Source organism: Calypte anna, chromosome 3, assembly GCF_003957555.1.
Source record: "Calypte anna isolate BGI_N300 chromosome 3, bCalAnn1_v1.p, whole genome shotgun sequence".
Classification (NCBI taxonomy): Eukaryota; Metazoa; Chordata; class Aves; order Apodiformes; family Trochilidae; genus Calypte; species Calypte anna.
In genome coordinates this window covers 46,594,460-46,613,243 of record NC_044246.1, presented here as the reverse complement: position 1 = coordinate 46,613,243, position 18,784 = coordinate 46,594,460, and the positions used below count along the sequence as shown (strand labels likewise).

Sequence of the window (18,784 nt, the reverse complement as noted above, 5' to 3'; positions counted from 1 at the left end):
AAGAGCAGGGGAGAAAGTCAAAATCAACAGACAATATTTTACAGAAATTAAGGGATTTCATATTAGAACCCTGTGCTTGTCAGCTCTAGGCTAAGAGTAGAAAGAAACAAATAAAAAATGTAAAGATAAGGGCGACAGGACAAGACAAGCAGGAAACAGTGGCATGAAACTGTCACTGGGCCTAGTGGCTCCATGTGCACCTGGAGAGAGCTCTCTGGGATCTGGGCTTGCTACATAAAGCAAAGCCCCAGCTCATGTACTGTGGCTTCCCAGCAGCATTTGATGTTGGGCCGCATTTACAGAGCACTCAGAGCTGTTTAACGTGTGAACCATCTCCATCTTCTACCCATCCTGCAGACGGGTTGGTACAACGTGAAAATAAATCACCTGTTGATTGATGCCACGGAAATATTCAGGCATTGGGCTGTTCAGGCAAGGCTGGAGTAGAAACCCTTCGCCTGTCCCCAGATTTTCCTCCTGAGAAAGGAAAACTAGACTAAAAGAATACGCTGACAAGCGTTATGGGCAGGTATTATCTAAGCAACATCATTAACAGTCATCCTGACTGACTACAAGTCAAAAGGACAAAACATGCCTGACACTTTACTGGAAGCAAATATAATTACTATACAACTTGGATTATGTCTTTCTCCCCCAGCCTCCCTGAGGCCACATCTCCAGCTCGCTCTAGGCACAAACTTGTTGCTCACCCTCTTCCCAGTGTAGCACACCCTATACAGGATCACAGCTTGCTGTAACAACACCAGGATCACGCCACAGTGCATTAAACGCCTTGTCTTCCAGACTGCCAACATTAATCATACCTACTCCTTGCCTAATCTACAACTTCATCAAAAGATTAGCCTCTTGGACTCAGCTAAAATGCATTATTATCAAGATGACTAATTATTTCCAGTCCTGATACATCTTTCACTGTTATGTCCAATAATTGTAGAGACACCAGTCAATACGGGAGCAATGCTTATCAGCCCAAGCCCCAAGCCTGAGTTCAGAAGGAATTGAAGCTCTCCTTCTGTAACATTCTACAAAAGTTATGCAAAAAAAAGCTGCAAGGCTGTTCTGGAAAATGTAACACACAAGCAGTTTCACAGAAATGCAGGAGAACAAGCACGCTGATCACTGCCTACTTGAAATGAAAACTTGTATTTTAAATAAACCTTGCCAAACCACTAGTTTAAGTATTTAATCTGTGTATCTACACTTGTTTAACCAAAACAAATTTTGTTTTTCATCTGACTCCAGCAAGTGAACAGATTAAAATTTCTTGCTGTGTTTCAACATGCACTGAAAGAGGAAGTCAAGTCTCTCATGTTTTTAATCCAACCCAGTTTTGAAAAGAAACGATTTCTAAGTTCTATTCTAGTGGGTGCTAAATAATTGTCACCATTTCATTTTACGTTCTGCCATCCATCCTGGACCTGAAGTCAGCAGAGGAAGCCTGCCACATGTGGCAGTGTAGTACAAACCACAATTATTGCATTAACATCAATTTTTCTATTAACTGTGGTAAGGAATGTTGATTCAGTTAGAGCAATTCCATTGAAACCATCTCACAAATTCAATTTTACATTAATTGATTTCCAGGAAAGATAAATAGCAAACAACTTACTTCTACATCCAACTCCAGAATGTCAGCAGTTCTGTTCAGTAGGGAGCCAATATTGGGCTTTGTTCTTCCAAAGTCTCCGTGCACGAATTCTTTTATGTAGCTAGAAATACTGGGTAAAGAAAGGTGTATTTAACCACAAAGAAATCAAAAGACAAAGAAAGAAGAGTATGGTGAAAAATAAACTAAAAAATAGCATCTTTTTCTACTCAGCCAATTTGCAGTGAACAACTTCTTGAGCCCATATCCATCTTTAAAAGACTTTTAACTCCAGGCTTCTCACTTGAATGCCAAAAACTGCACAATTGACCTGTATTTTCTGTTTATTCCCAAGTCAGTAGTGACTTTATGACAAGATTGTTAGCTTGTTAGCAGCAGCAATCCACAGGGTGCATTGCAGAGCACTGAATATTGCAGAAAAGCTTATTTTCTAAGGTGAAAAGTTTTCAGTGAAATTAGAAAAATCTTAAGTTTCTCTAACCAGTTCATTTTTAAACTTATCATAAGCTTATTAATTTTTAAAGTTATATACTTTAGGATTATCACAGTGGTCATTGCAGAAATGCACATGCACAGAGGTATGAAAATGAAAGCCTAGAACGTGAAATTAAGAAAAAAAAAGAGCATGTAAGACTGCTGAAGAGCGGGGACTTAGAAACAGGGATTTAGTGATAAAAGCAGTAATTGCCATTACCCACATTACTCTAATCAGCAACCTGTTTTGTAAACATGTTGGGTAATGGCATCTAAGGATACGTTCCAGCTTGAGTCTTCAGATGCAGGCGAAAATGATGCTCATCTATGTACTCAGATTTCATGGTGTGAATGATCCGACATCTTACAGCTAGAGGCCTTCTGTGAAGAACCCGCAGAGGTGTCTTCTGGTCCAGTTTTAACTCCTGTTATGAGAGGTAACAGAAAAAATGAAAAAGGAAATGTGCAACATACTGCACAGACTGTAAGTCATGTTTATTGTTAACCAATCACTGTGCTTTTTTGTACTGTATTACAGTAGCCAGGTAATATTGAGGCAAAACTGATTTCTTCCGTGTTTATCAAAGGAAACAAGGAGAGCCATCTCAAAGGCTAAATGAGACAGCCTCAAACGAACACAAACTAATGGAATCACAAATATAGAGGAATAACCTTGAAATCTCCATAGTCCTTTGCTGGAATGACTCCAGGATTTAGAAGCTCACTAAGAGCCTCAGGGCAATCAGAGAAATAAAAAAAGTCCCACCCAGAAAATGCTTTGTCTAAACTCTAGCCAACCCCCTAGAAATAAAAGTGAGGGAAAAAACCCACAAACAAGATTAGATCTTGCACCAGTCTAAGAAAGATCTTGCACCAGTCTTTTTAAAAGTTAATTCCCGACCCTATTTCCCAAATGAGACACAGCAGTTTGAATGGCAATTTTCAGGAAGTGAGTGGTTGTGCTAAAAAACAGCTTCACAACAGTTGTCTCCTTAAAGGGTAATGGCTCAAGCCCACTCTTTGAGAAGGGTTTCATGACCAAGACAGGAAATAGTTCAATGCAACAAAAACTGAACACACTTCTGCATCAGTATGATATCCCTGATCAACAATTGGAGAAAGCTCTTGTTAACACAGTGTCCTTGTTACACTGAGCACTTTCCATTGATGTTTCAAGTTCCTTGCTGCTGCAGCTGTGAAAGACTGGCTTTAGAGCTTGCAGGACAAAAGAGCAACTCCTTACAAAGACAGTAAGGCAAAGAAAAGGGTGAGGGTGCCAGATTTCCTCCTCTTCCCTTCACTACTTTTTTTATTTGGTGTACTGGAAGGTCAATGTCATGCAATAATTTGTTGCCTTGGCTAACAGCAGCCAGGTACATTAATAGCATGACAGTAGTGAAATGAAGAAGGGTGGGAAGGGGGAAAGAGAGGCACTATAAGGGAGTCCCTTATAGCAAGAGGAACCCTGATCCAAGAAAAAAGAAAACAACAAAGAGATATGTCTATGGCATATAAACTCTCCCCTTGGGCAGCAGCACGGGTACTATTTAAATAAGCAAAAAGAGCTACAGATACCTTGATATCATCTAGAAATGCAATATCTTCTTTCTGTATTGCTTTGTCTGTACATATTAAGGCACTATAGGTCTTTGTCTTTTCCTCTTCACCTTCCTTCATACGACCAATTGCCTCTCTAAAGACAAGAAATTAATTTACTCACATAACATAAGCATGATTATATAATTCTGAGAGCAAGAATGCTTGCAAAACTCTTGAAGCATCTCTTTGAAATCCCCGTGATAAATACTGACCTGGTGACAAGCTGTAAATCTCGAACCTGTATTTTGTCTGAAGAGTTATTAATTGTCTGTGTAATTTAAAAAAGAATCAGTTAGCAAAACTGCTCAGTTAAAGAAGAAACACATGCTTTACGAGTTCCATGAGGTGCAAATGATTTACCTGCTGAAGTCCCTTCATATCCTCAGCAGTAAAATGTATTCTACGAGGATTCACAAGCTCAATTGCAAAGGGCCTTCCTGGCAACACGCACAGTCATAAAACATAAAAACATGTTGTTCTAGATTAACGTTTGAATTTATGCAGCAAGGTTGGAAGGTGTGAAGATTGTCTGCCATTATGCAAACAGGGATAGGACTTGCGGGTTTAGGGATGTGGCATCATATGGAAAGAAAGAAACAAGGGACTTTTTTTGGCTACTAAACCCCAGTATCAGCAGTAAGTGCAAATTACAACTTCCCAGAAGACATCTTGTACAAGTCTGTGCTAATTAAAAAATAAAATAAGAAAAAAGTTAATTAGCTTATTTTCTGTCACCTACAGCAATGCCCAGGTGCAAGACAATGTTAAATCCCGCTCCCTCAGCTAAACATCTGTTGCAATAGCTGTACTTTCTGTGTTCAGGGCCAGGAACAATCCCTAGTATAACCAATGCCAAGAACTACATCACAAATCAGACAGCAACTGGAAAACATCAGTGTTAATTTTTACTTTTTCTTCCCCTCCTCCTTTGGCTATAGGAGCTTCAGCATATTGGAAGGCCAACTGACCTTTATAAAGGACCCAAACTGAAAAAGAAAATAAGGCTTCCCCACTCCCCAGTGACAATGAGGCAAAGTAGAAGGACCCAACAGAGAACAGGATAGCAATCAGTTTGAATAAATGGTCTAAAAATAGGAGTGAATTAAATAAAATACTCCTGACAAGCTATGAAGATCCATGCATCTGTGCAGCCAACAACACCGAAAATGGGTTCCTCTTTTTCTTTGTTTTATAAAGGTGTTCAGTCTTTGGAAATAAATACATAAATATCACTAAAATATTTCCAAGATAAAATTTCCAAGCATGCCTGGTTAGATGCTTATGGACTCAGCATTCAGCAAGATCTATTAGAGTGGCTTCAGTCAACCATTTTGTTTGGTTTCACAAGGGTTGTTCCAAGCCTTACCATTGCCAAGTGTTCTTACATCCACATCTTCTCTTCCAGAGGAAGAAAAATTAAAGCCTACAACAGATTTGAATAAGGAAGGTGAGATTTTTATTTTGCAGTTTTAATACTCTCTACAGCTTCTAAAAGGTAAACTATTTTCTTTCTAAACTTTTTTGTTTGCAAATACACTCTGAAGACCTATCTTAATAAAATGAAGCCTGTGCTATATATAAACAAATCCGTGACAGTTACTGTTTATTGCATCAGGTTCACAAGTTTTTTTGAAGAGCACTCCTAGTTCCATGGCCTGACTGAGACTGCTATAACCCTGAATGTATCAAAAAAAAAAAAAGCAGCACTGTCCTAAAGGAATTCTACTTACTATTTTTGCTTATTTCTTAACTAGTCTAATTCAAGTCTATGAGTAAAATCACACTAAGCTGTCTTCCTCCAAAACACAACTTTTTATCCTAAATATGCCCAGTGGTTTCCAAACATTTCAGAGACATTTCTGCTGGTCACATACACCTGGACAAAAGAGGAAGAAAATTCAAGTCAAAACTGAAATGTAACCTCTATATTTGTTTTTTCCACTTTTCAAGTTACAGAAATGTACTCTTGGGTATTTAGCTTCCTTTCTCATACTCCTTCCACCTTTGAGCATTGCCTAAAGGAGGAATGGGAACCCAAAATCAGTACTGGAAGTAACTTTGCAGCTCTATTCCAAAGGGTCTCTAAAAAACTGATGGTTTCAAAATTTTTTCCTCCCTAGGAAACACAGATTTCCTCAGTTGTTATTATCTCATTTATGTGGTCATTTTATTGCAACTTCAGAACTACCTTTCATGGTCATGACAGTGTATTTTCATTGTACAATCAGAATTTTCTCAGTTAAGAATGCTCCAGACCCCTAATCATCTTTACAGGCCTTTTCTGGACTTGTTCTGGTATGTCTGTGTCTTACTGGGGAGCCCAGAACTGGACCCAGTACTCCAGATGTGTCTTCCCAGGGCTGATAAAAGGGGAAGGATGACTTCCCTTGAGCTACTGGCAATGGTCTATGGTGTTTGGTTAATATCTCTTTTTAACATTACTGCACATGCACTCCTGGTATCCTAATTCTGCAAGATGAAATCAGGGATTACTTACTGCCTGTCCCAAAGACAGAGTTTGAGAATTTTCCTAGTGTTCAGAGTAACACATCCACTGTGAAGAGGGAAGAGAGGAGGGAAAGGTAGCTTTTTTTTTTCTAATATTTAAATATTTTGCTTATATTTAATGTGATTTTTCCTTGGGCCTTCTAGATCTCTTAATTCCATATCCAGTAGATGACAGATGATGTAATTATTTCCTCTGGATAATCCCTGTATAAGCATTTAGCTTGTAGAAATCTATGCACTGAAGGAAATAAATTTCTCAAAGTAAGAAATTGAAGGTGCTGAAGGCCAGGCAGATATTATGGAATGCTGATGGCAAAAATCATCTCGTTTCAAGTAATTTTATGAATTACTAAGTGTTAAGAAGTATAGCTAGGCAAAAATAGTACCACATAAAACCCTAATATTTGCGTCATCAGATCAACTCAGGAGATATTTCAGAAGGTAAGAGATACTGTATAAAACAAAGCAGTCATCTATTTATACACAGATCATAGCTAAAAAAAGTTTACAAGCTTTGACTTGGAAGGCTAAGAGACAGATAAAGAAACATAGGAATTTTTTTTTCCATTACACAGTATTAGATGAGTAGCTACTAAGAAAAAATACTCTACTAATGATGAAAATAAATATGGTAAAAGATATTCTCGATACTTACTATCTGCTTTGAATTCTGCCATTAGATGCTCTGAAATCAGTTCTTCCACTGAAGATTCCAGCTTGCGTTCCCCATCAATAATCCAGGGAGTCTGAGGTAAATTCCTTGAATATTTATTGTATCTTCCTGTAAAAAACAACTATGTTATCTGTAATAACTCTGAAACAATCCACAAAAGCTCCAGTATTTCACAGCACAACACAATGAACTTTCATCAGAGACTTGTGAAAAGAAATTTACAGGCTTGAACTTGTTTTATGGCAACAGCATTACAGCAGCAGTACAAAATGCACGTTGCTGTGCCTACAAGTTTCAGTCTCTTAAGATGATCAACTTAAAGGCAGGCTTGGAGAGCCTGTTGTGGTCACACCTCCAGCTATAAACATAGAAACAAAACTGTGTATAGCCTGACAATCCTGGGAATGAAAATCACGAGGTTCCAGTGACTAGTCTGAGTCAACTTAGTTTCAAATGAAAAAAATATTTTTAAAATCAGACTATGGTCTCTAACCAGCTTGCCATGGACTAAACTAGTGCTACCTATGTACCTGTCCACCAGTGTATACATGCCCCAAGCGAAGACATTCTCACACCCCACTGTTCAGGTTTCAGTCCAGGTTCTGCCATTGTCTGAAGGTTTAACAAAAGAAACCCAAACTAAAATGCTTTGGCATCACAAGGAAAACCATGCGAGCAACATGTCTCAATAAACTAGTACAAATTTCAAGAACCTCAAAAAGCTGGCATGTAAAGAGATTGCCATCCTCTGACTGATTCCAGTCATAGGCTTGTGTTATGTCACATGTGTCTCCCATGACATTACGGCTACAATCAAAGAACAGCTCTGACCCAGATGAGCTCTCTTATTGACAGGTTTTATAAGAAGTGAAAACATGCACAAAGCAAGGAACTCATTCATAAAGAACAAACAGTAACCCCGCTGTACAAACAAGTTTCAACTTGAAACCTTGCATATAGAAAATAAAGAAGTTCAAAGTAGCTATGCACATTATACTGCACCTCTCTCATCTCAATTTTTTTTTTCATTTTCAATATCATATTTTCCTATTTCTAACAATGTTTCCTTCCTGCACTTTGATCTGCAGAAAAACTCACACAAACAAGTGGAGGAACTGACTAATTCTATTTCACTGGGGCAAATAAAAAAAGAACTATGACTAATCATTCAGAACTCAGCTTCACACTGCTAAATTCTCTCTCCATAAAACGGAAAAAGGAAAAAAAATTTCCTCTTAACTCTCCATTTTAATTATTTTAGCTTTTCATCTGAACAAGAGCGGGTTAAAAAAAACACAGGCGTTTCTTGGTTTGACAGCTTCTCCTGAACGTTTAAAATAAAGATGAAGTGTTTGTTGAACACCAAAGGTAAGGTCAACAAGGCAATACCACCTCTGAAACAGTGCTTACAAGTTAAGAACTCATCTCACTTAAACTACTGTAATAACAGAATAACTGCACTGTACTCAGTAAGTTCTTCTACTCTGGATTTAATTATTCAATAATTAAAGACAACATCCTGCTTGACAGATCTGATCTTTTTTTGGTTTAGTTTAAACAAAGTTATGAACTATAAATTGCAAAACCAGTAATAAACTACATGTAGAAAACTAATCCTCTGCCTTTTTCTCCATACAGATGAATTGTAATAAATTCATCCAACAAAACAACCTGAAATAAAACTGTATTTGGAAAAGGCTAGAAGACACTGGTTATCTTGGATTCATGAAAATGTCCACCTAACTGTCTAATCAGTAATAAAAAAAACCCCAAAACTGGTATGTATAGAACATCAACAAGCCTCCCATAAGAACACTCACTTTTTCCTTTTTTTATTTTCATTTTACATTTTCCTTTCCAAATTTATACCATCCTTTTAAAAATAGCATGCTGGATTAAAATTGTAGTTGCTGTTTGTTTGTTTGTTTTAAATAAACTGCATATATTTAAATATGCAGTTGCCTATATACAGGATTGGGGGGAAGGGTAGATACCCTTTGAAGGCAGCTGCTAAAGTTGAATTATCTCAGTTCTGGGATACCAAGTGTTGCTACATTACCTGTCTAACCTGGTTATTTTGGATGCTATCTTGGTTTGGAAGGGACAAATGAAAAGCTTTCCAAAATTAAACCTTTATTAATATTGATTTGTTAATTAATAATTAATACTACTAATTAGATTAAGATTGACCTTTTTGGATAGAATAATATGCAAATAAATTCAGATAGTGAAAACTTCTGATTCCAAATCAAAATCCAAGGAAGAAAACAGCAACGGAGCTCATATAGTGCAGAAGTGCCTTTCCCAAACCATGTACTTATCATGAGGGGACATACTGCAAGTGCAGGATTTGCAGGGATAAAGGCTTTGCAAAAGAAATAGCAAGCTGTAAGAACAGGACAAAATTCCTCATCAACTCCTCATAGCTAAGTCCCCTTAATAAGCAGGAACACAAAGAAGGTTGTTTTAAATCATCACATCACCCTAAGGTGTGCCTAGAAGAGAGATTTCTTCCCTCCTTCAAAGTGAAAGGAAAACAACAGCAGGGAAAATCAGGATCTTCCAAGATTGTCAGTGATGTGCTCCCTCCTGCACCTCTCACCATGGGAATCCATCCTTGGCCTGACACAGCTGCCTGCAGCTCCCACTCCTCTTTCCTCCTCTTTCCACATTCCACCACACACCATCTCCAAGTTTAAATTCACAGTTTAAGAGCAGGAAAATTGTTTTGATTTTAGCACGCTGATCTGTAATTTCTAACTTTGACAAAATAATGTCTTCAGAAAACTCTTGGTAGGTAGATTCGTTTCTTTGCTCCTTGTACTTAATTACAGAAATTAATAAATAGCAGGAATCTTACAGGTCTTGAGGCAGTATTACAAAGTTATGTTTAAGACAACACAGAAGCAAATAAATGGATCACTTTACCAGCCACAAAAACTGCACCATTATTGCACTGAATATCCAGAGCAACACAGAAGTTCTTTGGTGAACTAGGGGGACATGGAAAATGCCTGTATAAAAACAATATTAAAAAATACTAGTAAAACCAGAATATGACAGAGCATCACTGTAACAATAGTGGCATGAAAGTTGACAACTTACACAAAACACAGCTTCAGTATAAACTCAATATTCACACTAAAAACTGGAACACCAAGATATGGATAAACACTAAGCAAATCAAGAACACTGCATTGCCAAAAACTGCAAATGTCAACCTGTCATTGAACATTATCAAAGTATAACACTCTAAGGTATGCTAAAAAGAGGCACTACACTATGGCTATAGTGAAACTAAATACTACAGAAAAACCATCTTCAGGATTCCATACTAAATCTTTGCTGGGAATCAAAGAAGAACTGTGAAGACTCGATGCAATCAAGCACAAGGAACTACAGAGAAAGTGTCTACTGATGTCTTCCCACTGCTTGTGATTTTTACCATATTACAGCACTCAGTGTTTTTTTACAACTGAACTCCTAACATTTTTGAAATATGGAAAAAAGTCTTGTGAAGAGAAGTTCACCCTGAAGACACTATGATTCAAAATACATAAGGAAGGTCCATGATTTCTAAATCTCTTCTGTGTTTTTGGAAATGTGCATGAAGATTCCTGTATGTAAATGACTGGCAATGGTACAAGAAAGTGTTTTCACTTCTAACCATTCCAAATCCTGTGCCAGCCCATGGATCTGCAGTGACAATCTGCCAAAGCACAGAGCAGAACTGCAGCTCCCACAATTTCTCCTCTGTGCAGCTCCTGAGATAACAAACCAGTGAAGCTCTTTCATTAATGGGGAAATGACCATCAATTGTGTCATGTCCACTTTTCCATCCTCTATGGTTTAATTTAAGCATTTTAAGGTTACTCTTTAAATAAAAGACCTGGAATGACCTTTTATTACCAGGAGAATTAAATACACAACACATTCTAACCAGGAAACTGGCAGAATTTAAACAGCCACTACTTAATATTTTTCTCTCTATCCTAACATTATAAAAAATCACAGTACTAAGAACTAGTTTCAGTATATACTTACTTAAGAAAATCCTCTTCTTTTATCTTCTCTAGAGCTTTTATAACTGCCATCCTAGTGAAAACAGACTAAATAAAGTGAAATAAAAAATATCAGTCAAGATCTAAGGGAAGCTTAAAGGATATGCCTAAATAAGAAAAAAGTCCTAAAACTTTTATACCGTACACTTCTCATAATACAGTTTTTTCACTTGTGTTTTGTGTTTTCTTATACCTATACCACCATGATCTTGTACTATTTTTCTTATACCTATACCACCTATACCTCTGTGATCTTAAGCCTAACTTTAACAGGGCAACAAAGAAAACCAAGTAATTTCGCCAAAACCTACTCAATTAACTTTATTCACAACATGAAAGCAATACAACTAAGAGAGCTGGCAGACTGGAACATAACTGTTACTTAGTTATGAAATGAAGGTTTGTCCCTTTGTTTCTAGAAGACATATACAAACAGAAGTATATGTTTTCTCACTCTCTTTTTACACAGAAAAATAAAAAGTGCCACTAACTTTCAGCAGGTCTAAAGTTACTGCCATAAACCTATTCCAGCTCCTCAGAATATTCAATTGCTAAGCCCACCCCTGGGTTAGCTGAGAGAAATGCTAAGCATGTCTTTGTAAACTGTTTTATTTCAGATGATATGCAGTGTGGAAAAGCAAGAGAAAAAAGAGTGCTTGGGAGCTCAGGTCCAAATTTGCAAAATAGGTTAGAAACAGAATCCTATATCCATGAGCAGAAACCAAAACCAGCTCCTTCATTTTCAAGAATTAAGTATACCCAAGCCCCAGCTTTTATCTCAGTGACAGTAGGCAGTTAATACTTCTGAAAGTAATACTGTGGAGTAGATATCTCTCTGTAAAGTTCAAAAGTTCCTTCATACTTAGAAGTAAGGGCTCTGAACAATTGGGCTTGGCAGTTCCCCACCTCTGCATGGAAAGCAACTTCAACATCCAAAGCTTCATCAGTTCACAAGAGTGAAGTAATAATAAAAGTCATAATAATAGTACAATAGTGGCAGGAGACATGACTACCATCCTCTAAGCACAGACAGGTGCTGCTGCTGCTAACTCAGGAGGGGCTAAGGCAGAAAACACAGAATTCAGACTCCCAGAGCAGAAGCAGCAAGTGTTTTAACAGGTGAGGTGGACTTCTACTTTAGGAAGGCTGAGGACAATAAAAGGTCCCTAAATGAACCTCCTAATCAAAGCAAGGTCATCTATGAACCACAGAACCACAGAATTGGCTGGGTTGGAAGGGACCTCAGAGATCATCAAGTTCAACCCTTGATTCACTACTGCTGCAGTTACCAGACCATGGAAACAAACCGTACTGCCAAAGGTTTTATTCAGTCACGTCTTATAATCCTCCAAGGATGAAGCTTTCACACCCTCTCCGTGTACCTGCTCCACTGTCTGACTGTCCTCATGGTAAAAAGCTTTTTTTATATCTACTCTGAACCTCTCATTTCAACTCATGTCCACTGTCTCTCAGCGTTCCATCATGCACCATGACAAACAGCCTGGCTTCCTTTGTTCTCCATGACCCCTCTGTTAGTACTAGGAGGAGATGCAGCTGGGCACTCCACAAAAATTTCTCTGCTTCTCTTTTCCAGGTTGAGCAAACTCAGGTTCCTCAGCCTCTTTCTAGGGGACATGTTCTAGTCTCATGACTGTCTTGGGTGGCCATCTTTTTTGCAAACTGGATTGAAGTTTTGGAAGAAACAGTGAAAAATACCAGGTCGCTGTTTGGAACAATTTGCTCTAACACAGAGTTTCTGGATACCTTCAGATAAAGCTGGTCTTTCTTCTTTTGAGCATAAACTAGAAATAATAGCACTTCCCTTCCTCACAGATGAGTGGGAAAACCCTTAACTTAACAGCAGGTTTAAATAAATAAATAAATAACAAATTTTTACTTAGAACCCAGTTTTTATACCACTTCTCTAGCCCTTGGAGCTAGCTTCAAGCACAGCTTCTTTGTAAGGATGAACCTTCAAGGGTTCTTCCTTCAGTGCTGGTATTTTTCCTTTAGACTCCCCTACACCTTGTTGCCTGTGTGGTTTTAACAGACAGGTCCTGCTGGTTAAACTTCATATGGCAGGTTTTTCCCCCTTTCAAAGGAAACCAATGACACAAGCTGTAACAATACAATCTTTAAAAAAAAAAAAAAAAAAAAAAAAAAAAAAAGACTTGCATTCTTGCATTTATAGGTCAGGTGGAGTAGAGTAAGCAGAATTCCTGGGTCAGCCAAATGTTGGTAGACTCTTCATCAGAAAGAATAAAAGGCCTTGCATGGGCTTCTGATAGAAGCTCTCCTTCTGATCACACCCACTGTGTCCTACTTGTATCAGTGTCTCTTCAACTGTTTTTTTATTCTTACATATCCTCTTCTCCACCAATAACTATGTGCATGTGCTCAGGGCCTGCAACCAGTGGCAAGGTCCCTTTTCTTTCCTGCTCCACTCCAGAGGTAGACAGAATGAAACCATCCTGCATGCACTGTGTGTTTCATTCATATCAGAGGACATGAAATGTGAATACTCTCTTTCAACTGCAGAGTCTCATCTTCTTCATGTGACTTACATGAACTGTTTCACCTACAGAGAACTTGAGGATCATCTTTTATGCTACTACTAATGCATGACAATCAAATTCCTAGATATTAAATCCTAAAATTATGGCCTTTAGGCAATCTGAAAAACAAATAACCTAAAGAAAAGCTCTAAGCCCTTAGTTTTCCTAAGCAGAGAAATGTTAAGTGAATAAAGGACATAACCTTATTTTCAGAAAACTGAAAAATTGAGATATTTCTGATGAAAGAAAACCAGACATTAAACACAGACTTAATACACAGATAAGTTCTTTGTTGGAGCTACTGCTGTGAAATTCTGAATGTCAAGGAAGAAATGCAACAATTATGAGATCCTACCTGTTTGTTCTTCGCTGGTTTGAAACAGTCTGGACAAGCTGTGGCTCTAAATACAGAAATGAAAATTAGCTGCTACTCTTTCAGAAAAAGAAACAAACACACACAGACCAACAGTCTGACTTACAAGCAAATATGTACATAGTCTTTGTACCAATATGCCCAGTATTTCACTTCCACAGCTTTGCACAGAGCAGGTTCAAAAATTAACTGTATCCTAAAAAACAGTTGGCAGGTGTGTGTTGCTTGATCTAAAGAGAAATCATGGACAACTCTGTGTAAACCTTTTTTGCTCTGACCAATACAAATGCGTCTCAGATTTGAGGTGGAATGGAAAAGCACACAAGTTCTGTCCTTTCCAATCCTTCTTAGTAAAGGTAATGATTCATGTTTAAGTCCTGTGCAAAATTTGCTGACATCTTGAAATCTCTACTTTCTGTTCTTAGATAATGCACACTGCAAACTAGAAATTCAAATTATTGCTTCTGGATAAGAAAATTCAATTTACCTCAGAAAAAGTAAACCCAGGTGTTCAATATGGACACTATTGGTTGTTTCATGAAAGTGAAAGCCAAGTCAGTAAAACACTTTTTCTGAATACAGTAGAGAAAGCTGTTCCTACTAGTGAATTTTTATGTATGCAATTAGAGATGATTTCTAGCCTACAACACAATTTATCATTTCATACTGGTGCTTTTCAACACTTCTGTAACTACTTCAGACTGCAAGGATGCAGGTCTGAGCTCCTGCTGTTTCCATACAAGCAACTTGTCTGAACAGTTTCTGATACGAAGCATCACAACTTCTCTCTTTCAGAATTTAGCTATCACTTTACTTTTAAACGTAATCTCCATATATAAATTAACAAGAGCCAATTCAAGCTTTCGTGTCAAACCAAGGGAGATTTTAGCACACCTGACTATACATAACTGTGTAATGTATAGAGAGAGAAGAAATTGCAGATGCCTGGAGAAGTTCTCCAGGTTGAGACAAGGTCCTGCTTTGCTTCCACAAAAAACTATCACTGTCATTACAAAAGCTGTGATATTCATCACATTTATTACAGTTACAACAAAACCAAACCATTGCCCCAGAATATGTCCAGAGCCAGCCATTCACATATGCAGAATGCCTTGACACCTGAGAAATTACTAGGTAATTAAATTATGTAATATGCTGTCACTTCAGGAAAACGTGTAAAACCTTAATTGCCGTTTAACTATGCAACAAAAAGAAGGCAAATAAAGTGATATTGTCAAATCACATGGAATAAACCTGAGTAGTTGGAATGTGGAACAGAACTTCTTCACAGCTTTCACCTCTACAGCTACACTGCTTGGAGCACTGACATTGGCACCGTGACATGCCTGGCATCAATGTTTTTAAAAGGTCATAAAAAGAATGGAAGGATGAGCTGGAAATAAGAGGTTTCAGAGGAAGGGAAAGCACTACAGGAAACCAGAACTGGCCAAGTAAAATTAAATAAGAATAAAAAGATGTAGGATCCAGAAACTTGTGGTTTTACAGCATTGCAGATAATACTTTTTAGAACTGTTGTTTGGTCCTACTATTTTCTCAACTTTGTGTCCAGTATTGAAGAAGCTGGATGGGAAAAAAGTACAGCAAATGATAGTAATCATTTCTTCTAATATCAGGTATGTCACCAAGCATACATCCCTCCACCCAAAGACATATGAAGGATGTGGTTGTTGAAAATCAAGAAGGTAGAGAACTGGGCATTCAAACAATGATCACAAATTGCAAGAAGGGGTAAAATCAGTGAAATAAATAAAGGCTGCAAATGACAACAGCATCTTGCCTTAAGAGTTGAAGTCACTGTGTAAGGGGGAGGTCAGAAATTCTATGCTGAGCCTCCTTCTAGGCTAAGATGTAACTTGCAACAGGAGCACAAGTGATAAAACTGGTTGAAACTTAGGTTTTCCAGGAAGCATCAGCAAACAGGAAGAGTGAACCTAATTATCCAGAATATACTACTGCGAGATTTTGAGAAATCAGATTAAATGGTAGCTAAATTCATAGAAATGTTTTGCTTTTCTGTGTATAGCAGATGCTCCACTGAACCTGTGTAATGGCCGGGGCACTTCTGTTTGTGTTAAATAACCAGCTCAGTTGTATTAAGTCACTAACTCACTTCAAAGCCTTCCATCCTATCCATGTCTCCTCTAAGAGCAAGAAAACCTAGGAATAACCTCAGGAGATTCTCCCACCTGCAACTATGTGGTTTGAATTTACTTTTTAAAATTATACAGCTTTATTGAAGAGGGTTGTAACTTCGAAAAGGGCCGAAATTGAACAGTTTATCTGAATATTCTTCTACCAGTTCAAATGAAAATTCTGAATAATTCTGTTTAATAGCTTTAAAGCACAGAATTAGCCAGAGGTGGTATAACTTTAAGCTCTGCATCTCTATCTGAATGTAGAGGAAGATTAGATGCAGGCCCTATTCTAGTTTATAAACACTGCATATTCTCATCTGTAGCAAACCCAAACCAACAATGTTGCACAATATTTTGATAAAGATCTTTTGTTAATTATAGAGAAACTTACAGGAAATGGCATTCTTCATCTGTTTCTGGGTGAGCAAAGACCACACTAACTTCAAACAAACTCTAAATAAAAAGAAAAAAAGAAGACAACAGTTAAACAAACAGGGAGGATAACATCAAGCATCCTTAATGTAGTATTAGGAAACCAGTCAAGAAGTAAACAAAAGAGAAAACAACCCATTTATTATACAAATCATCTAAAGACATTTAAATGTGTGCCGTAATAGCATTTGCATTTCTGAAGTAACCAAAGATGATCTGAGAGCACTTCAGAAACACGAATGACCTACACATCATAGATACTGGCCCCATTTTGCACAGGGGGAACTGAGTCAGAGACAGTGTATGCTCAAAGCCTATTAGGGTCACTAAACTTAACAAACCTTCTGGGAGAGCAGTGCATAGCATGGAACAAAGATAAAAACCCTGTAGTAGTCACCACTGTAAAATTTTGTCAGGGGCTTCGTTTGCAATGACTGGATGGCCTTGGGGCAAAGAAAGGCAACATGTCCTAGTGGATTGACAGCTAGACCAGAAACTCTAGTGTAATCTCAATTCTACCCCCAATTCCCTCTTTGGCCTTGGGCAAACAACACTCATTACTTCTGTTATTCAGATACCAGAATACCTCAAGAGGGCTATTGAAAAGATTGGCTAATATTCAAGTGCCTTGTAGATGAAGAGCACTAGACAAGTGCTTCTTGCACAGTGATGTCTGGAGTGGCTCTGTGCCAAAGTGTTGTAGAGCTTTTGCTAACTTGGTATGTCAGAAGTTTGTTTCTTCTTGGATCATCTTCAGGGTAACTGAACATTTTTTTCTTCACTAAGACAAGAAGGGCACTCTCAATTAGCACTCCTGGGAAAAGACAATCTGTAATTATTATGGAAGCTGATAAAACAACATAAAGACTAAGTGAGTCGAGTTCTGGAGTCAGTCCTATGACTGATGACAAGTGGAAACTGCAGAGTGCTTTCTCCTCAGTAGGCATTTTGGTCATATTTGCAGAAATTTTATATTCAAGATGATGGTGTTTCTGAATTTGTTTGGGAACACCTGAATGCCATGTTCAGTAAATACATTTCAGAAACACTTTAAGAATGTTAGTCAGAATGTGAAAGTTGAAAACTGGATTTGAAAAAACTCTTCTACTGCCTACTTACAGGTATTGCAGGTTCCAACAGGCCTATCTCTAGCATTCATTAAAGTGAGCAAGGACCAGTCTTTCTTCTTTCAGTATGTTTCAGAAATATACTTTATCCACTGAATTTAACTTGCTAATAACATGAACGGTTTATCACACAGAGCAGTAACAGCACTGCCAGTAATAGGAGAGCAAATTAAAAATGTGTGAGCATTCCTTAGCCTTCAGAAAACGGAGATCCTGGAAAATAAGAAAACTGGAAATGTCTCACTGATGGAAGGACAATGACAGCCCAAGAGCAAGAGATTTAGCAAAACTCTGTGACAGTTTCAGAATATGTAATGATTTATGGGTACTAAAATTAAGATTGGGTCCCTCAGTATTGAGAGTTGGAGATATTCAGGTAAAAGAACTTTCCTTCAACTTCCTCCTACAGTTAAACTAAGAACAGTGCAATTGTTTAACAGTGCAATTGTTTAATTGCTAAGGGTATTTTTTCCCCCTTAAAAGTGTATAAATATCTATACACACAAACACATTAAAAAAAAAAAGAAAGGAGGGAAGAAAAAAAAACCAGAGAAAAAAGTGTTTTCTTATTCATACAATACCTTTCCATCAGCAGGAACATCCAACTTCTCTGACAGCTGGGGATGAATGATCCACTTATAAGCTTCTTTCAGCTGAACAATGTCATCTTTTGCCCAGGAAAGGCCCAGTTTTCTGGATCACATACATAAAGAAATAATAACTTGCACAATAGTCTGTCAAAGATCGATACATCACATACAGTATTTCAAGCCAATTTAGGACTAAATTGCCTCCTCCCTGCATTTGACCATGTAGTCCTGACAGCACTTGCACACTGACACCATGCAGCGTGGTAAGGAATATCAGACCATTGACCCCATTTTAAAGCAAATCCTAATCCCTCAAAAAAAGTTGTTTTTCTGCCAGATCAGTGAGATGATGAGGTCTTTGAGCGGCCACATAAGTGTTTGTGTTAAAAGCCAAGAAGTCTTTCACCAAAACCTAGTTCAGTATCCTCAGACTAACTTTGAGGCAACTGGATTCCTTTCCTTTTGCCCACAAAGATAATTTATCCATTCAGATAGACTCTTAATACGTTCTCATTTGGCCAGGAACGAGAGTGTCCTGGAGGAGAGCAAAGAATCGAGCATTTACATTGATTCCAAAACACTGAGATTTAAGAGTCAAACTTGACTTGT

The 18,784-nt window shown here is 37.8% G+C and overlaps 1 protein-coding gene across 4 annotated transcripts in view; it reads right to left on the bottom strand.

The window, feature by feature from the left end:
• PUS10 (pseudouridine synthase 10) overlaps nucleotides 1-18,784 on the bottom strand; it is a 34,843-nt gene that overhangs the window by 3,156 nt on the left and 12,903 nt on the right. For all 4 annotated transcript variants that reach the window (XM_030446686.1, XM_030446687.1, XM_030446690.1 and 1 more), the window contains 12 exons: nucleotides 18,167-18,278; nucleotides 16,418-16,479; nucleotides 13,853-13,898; nucleotides 10,926-10,990; nucleotides 9,810-9,895; nucleotides 6,864-6,989; nucleotides 5,067-5,123; nucleotides 4,061-4,137; nucleotides 3,913-3,968; nucleotides 3,677-3,794; nucleotides 2,384-2,526; nucleotides 1,631-1,730 (listed from right to left, as the gene is read on the bottom strand). In XM_030446686.1, coding sequence (XP_030302546.1) covers nucleotides 1,631-1,730; nucleotides 2,384-2,526; nucleotides 3,677-3,794; nucleotides 3,913-3,968; nucleotides 4,061-4,137; nucleotides 5,067-5,123; nucleotides 6,864-6,989; nucleotides 9,810-9,895; nucleotides 10,926-10,990; nucleotides 13,853-13,898; nucleotides 16,418-16,479; nucleotides 18,167-18,278 — 1,048 coding nt within the window. The remainder of the gene's footprint in view (nucleotides 1-1,630; nucleotides 1,731-2,383; nucleotides 2,527-3,676; nucleotides 3,795-3,912; nucleotides 3,969-4,060; nucleotides 4,138-5,066; nucleotides 5,124-6,863; nucleotides 6,990-9,809; nucleotides 9,896-10,925; nucleotides 10,991-13,852; nucleotides 13,899-16,417; nucleotides 16,480-18,166; nucleotides 18,279-18,784) is intronic.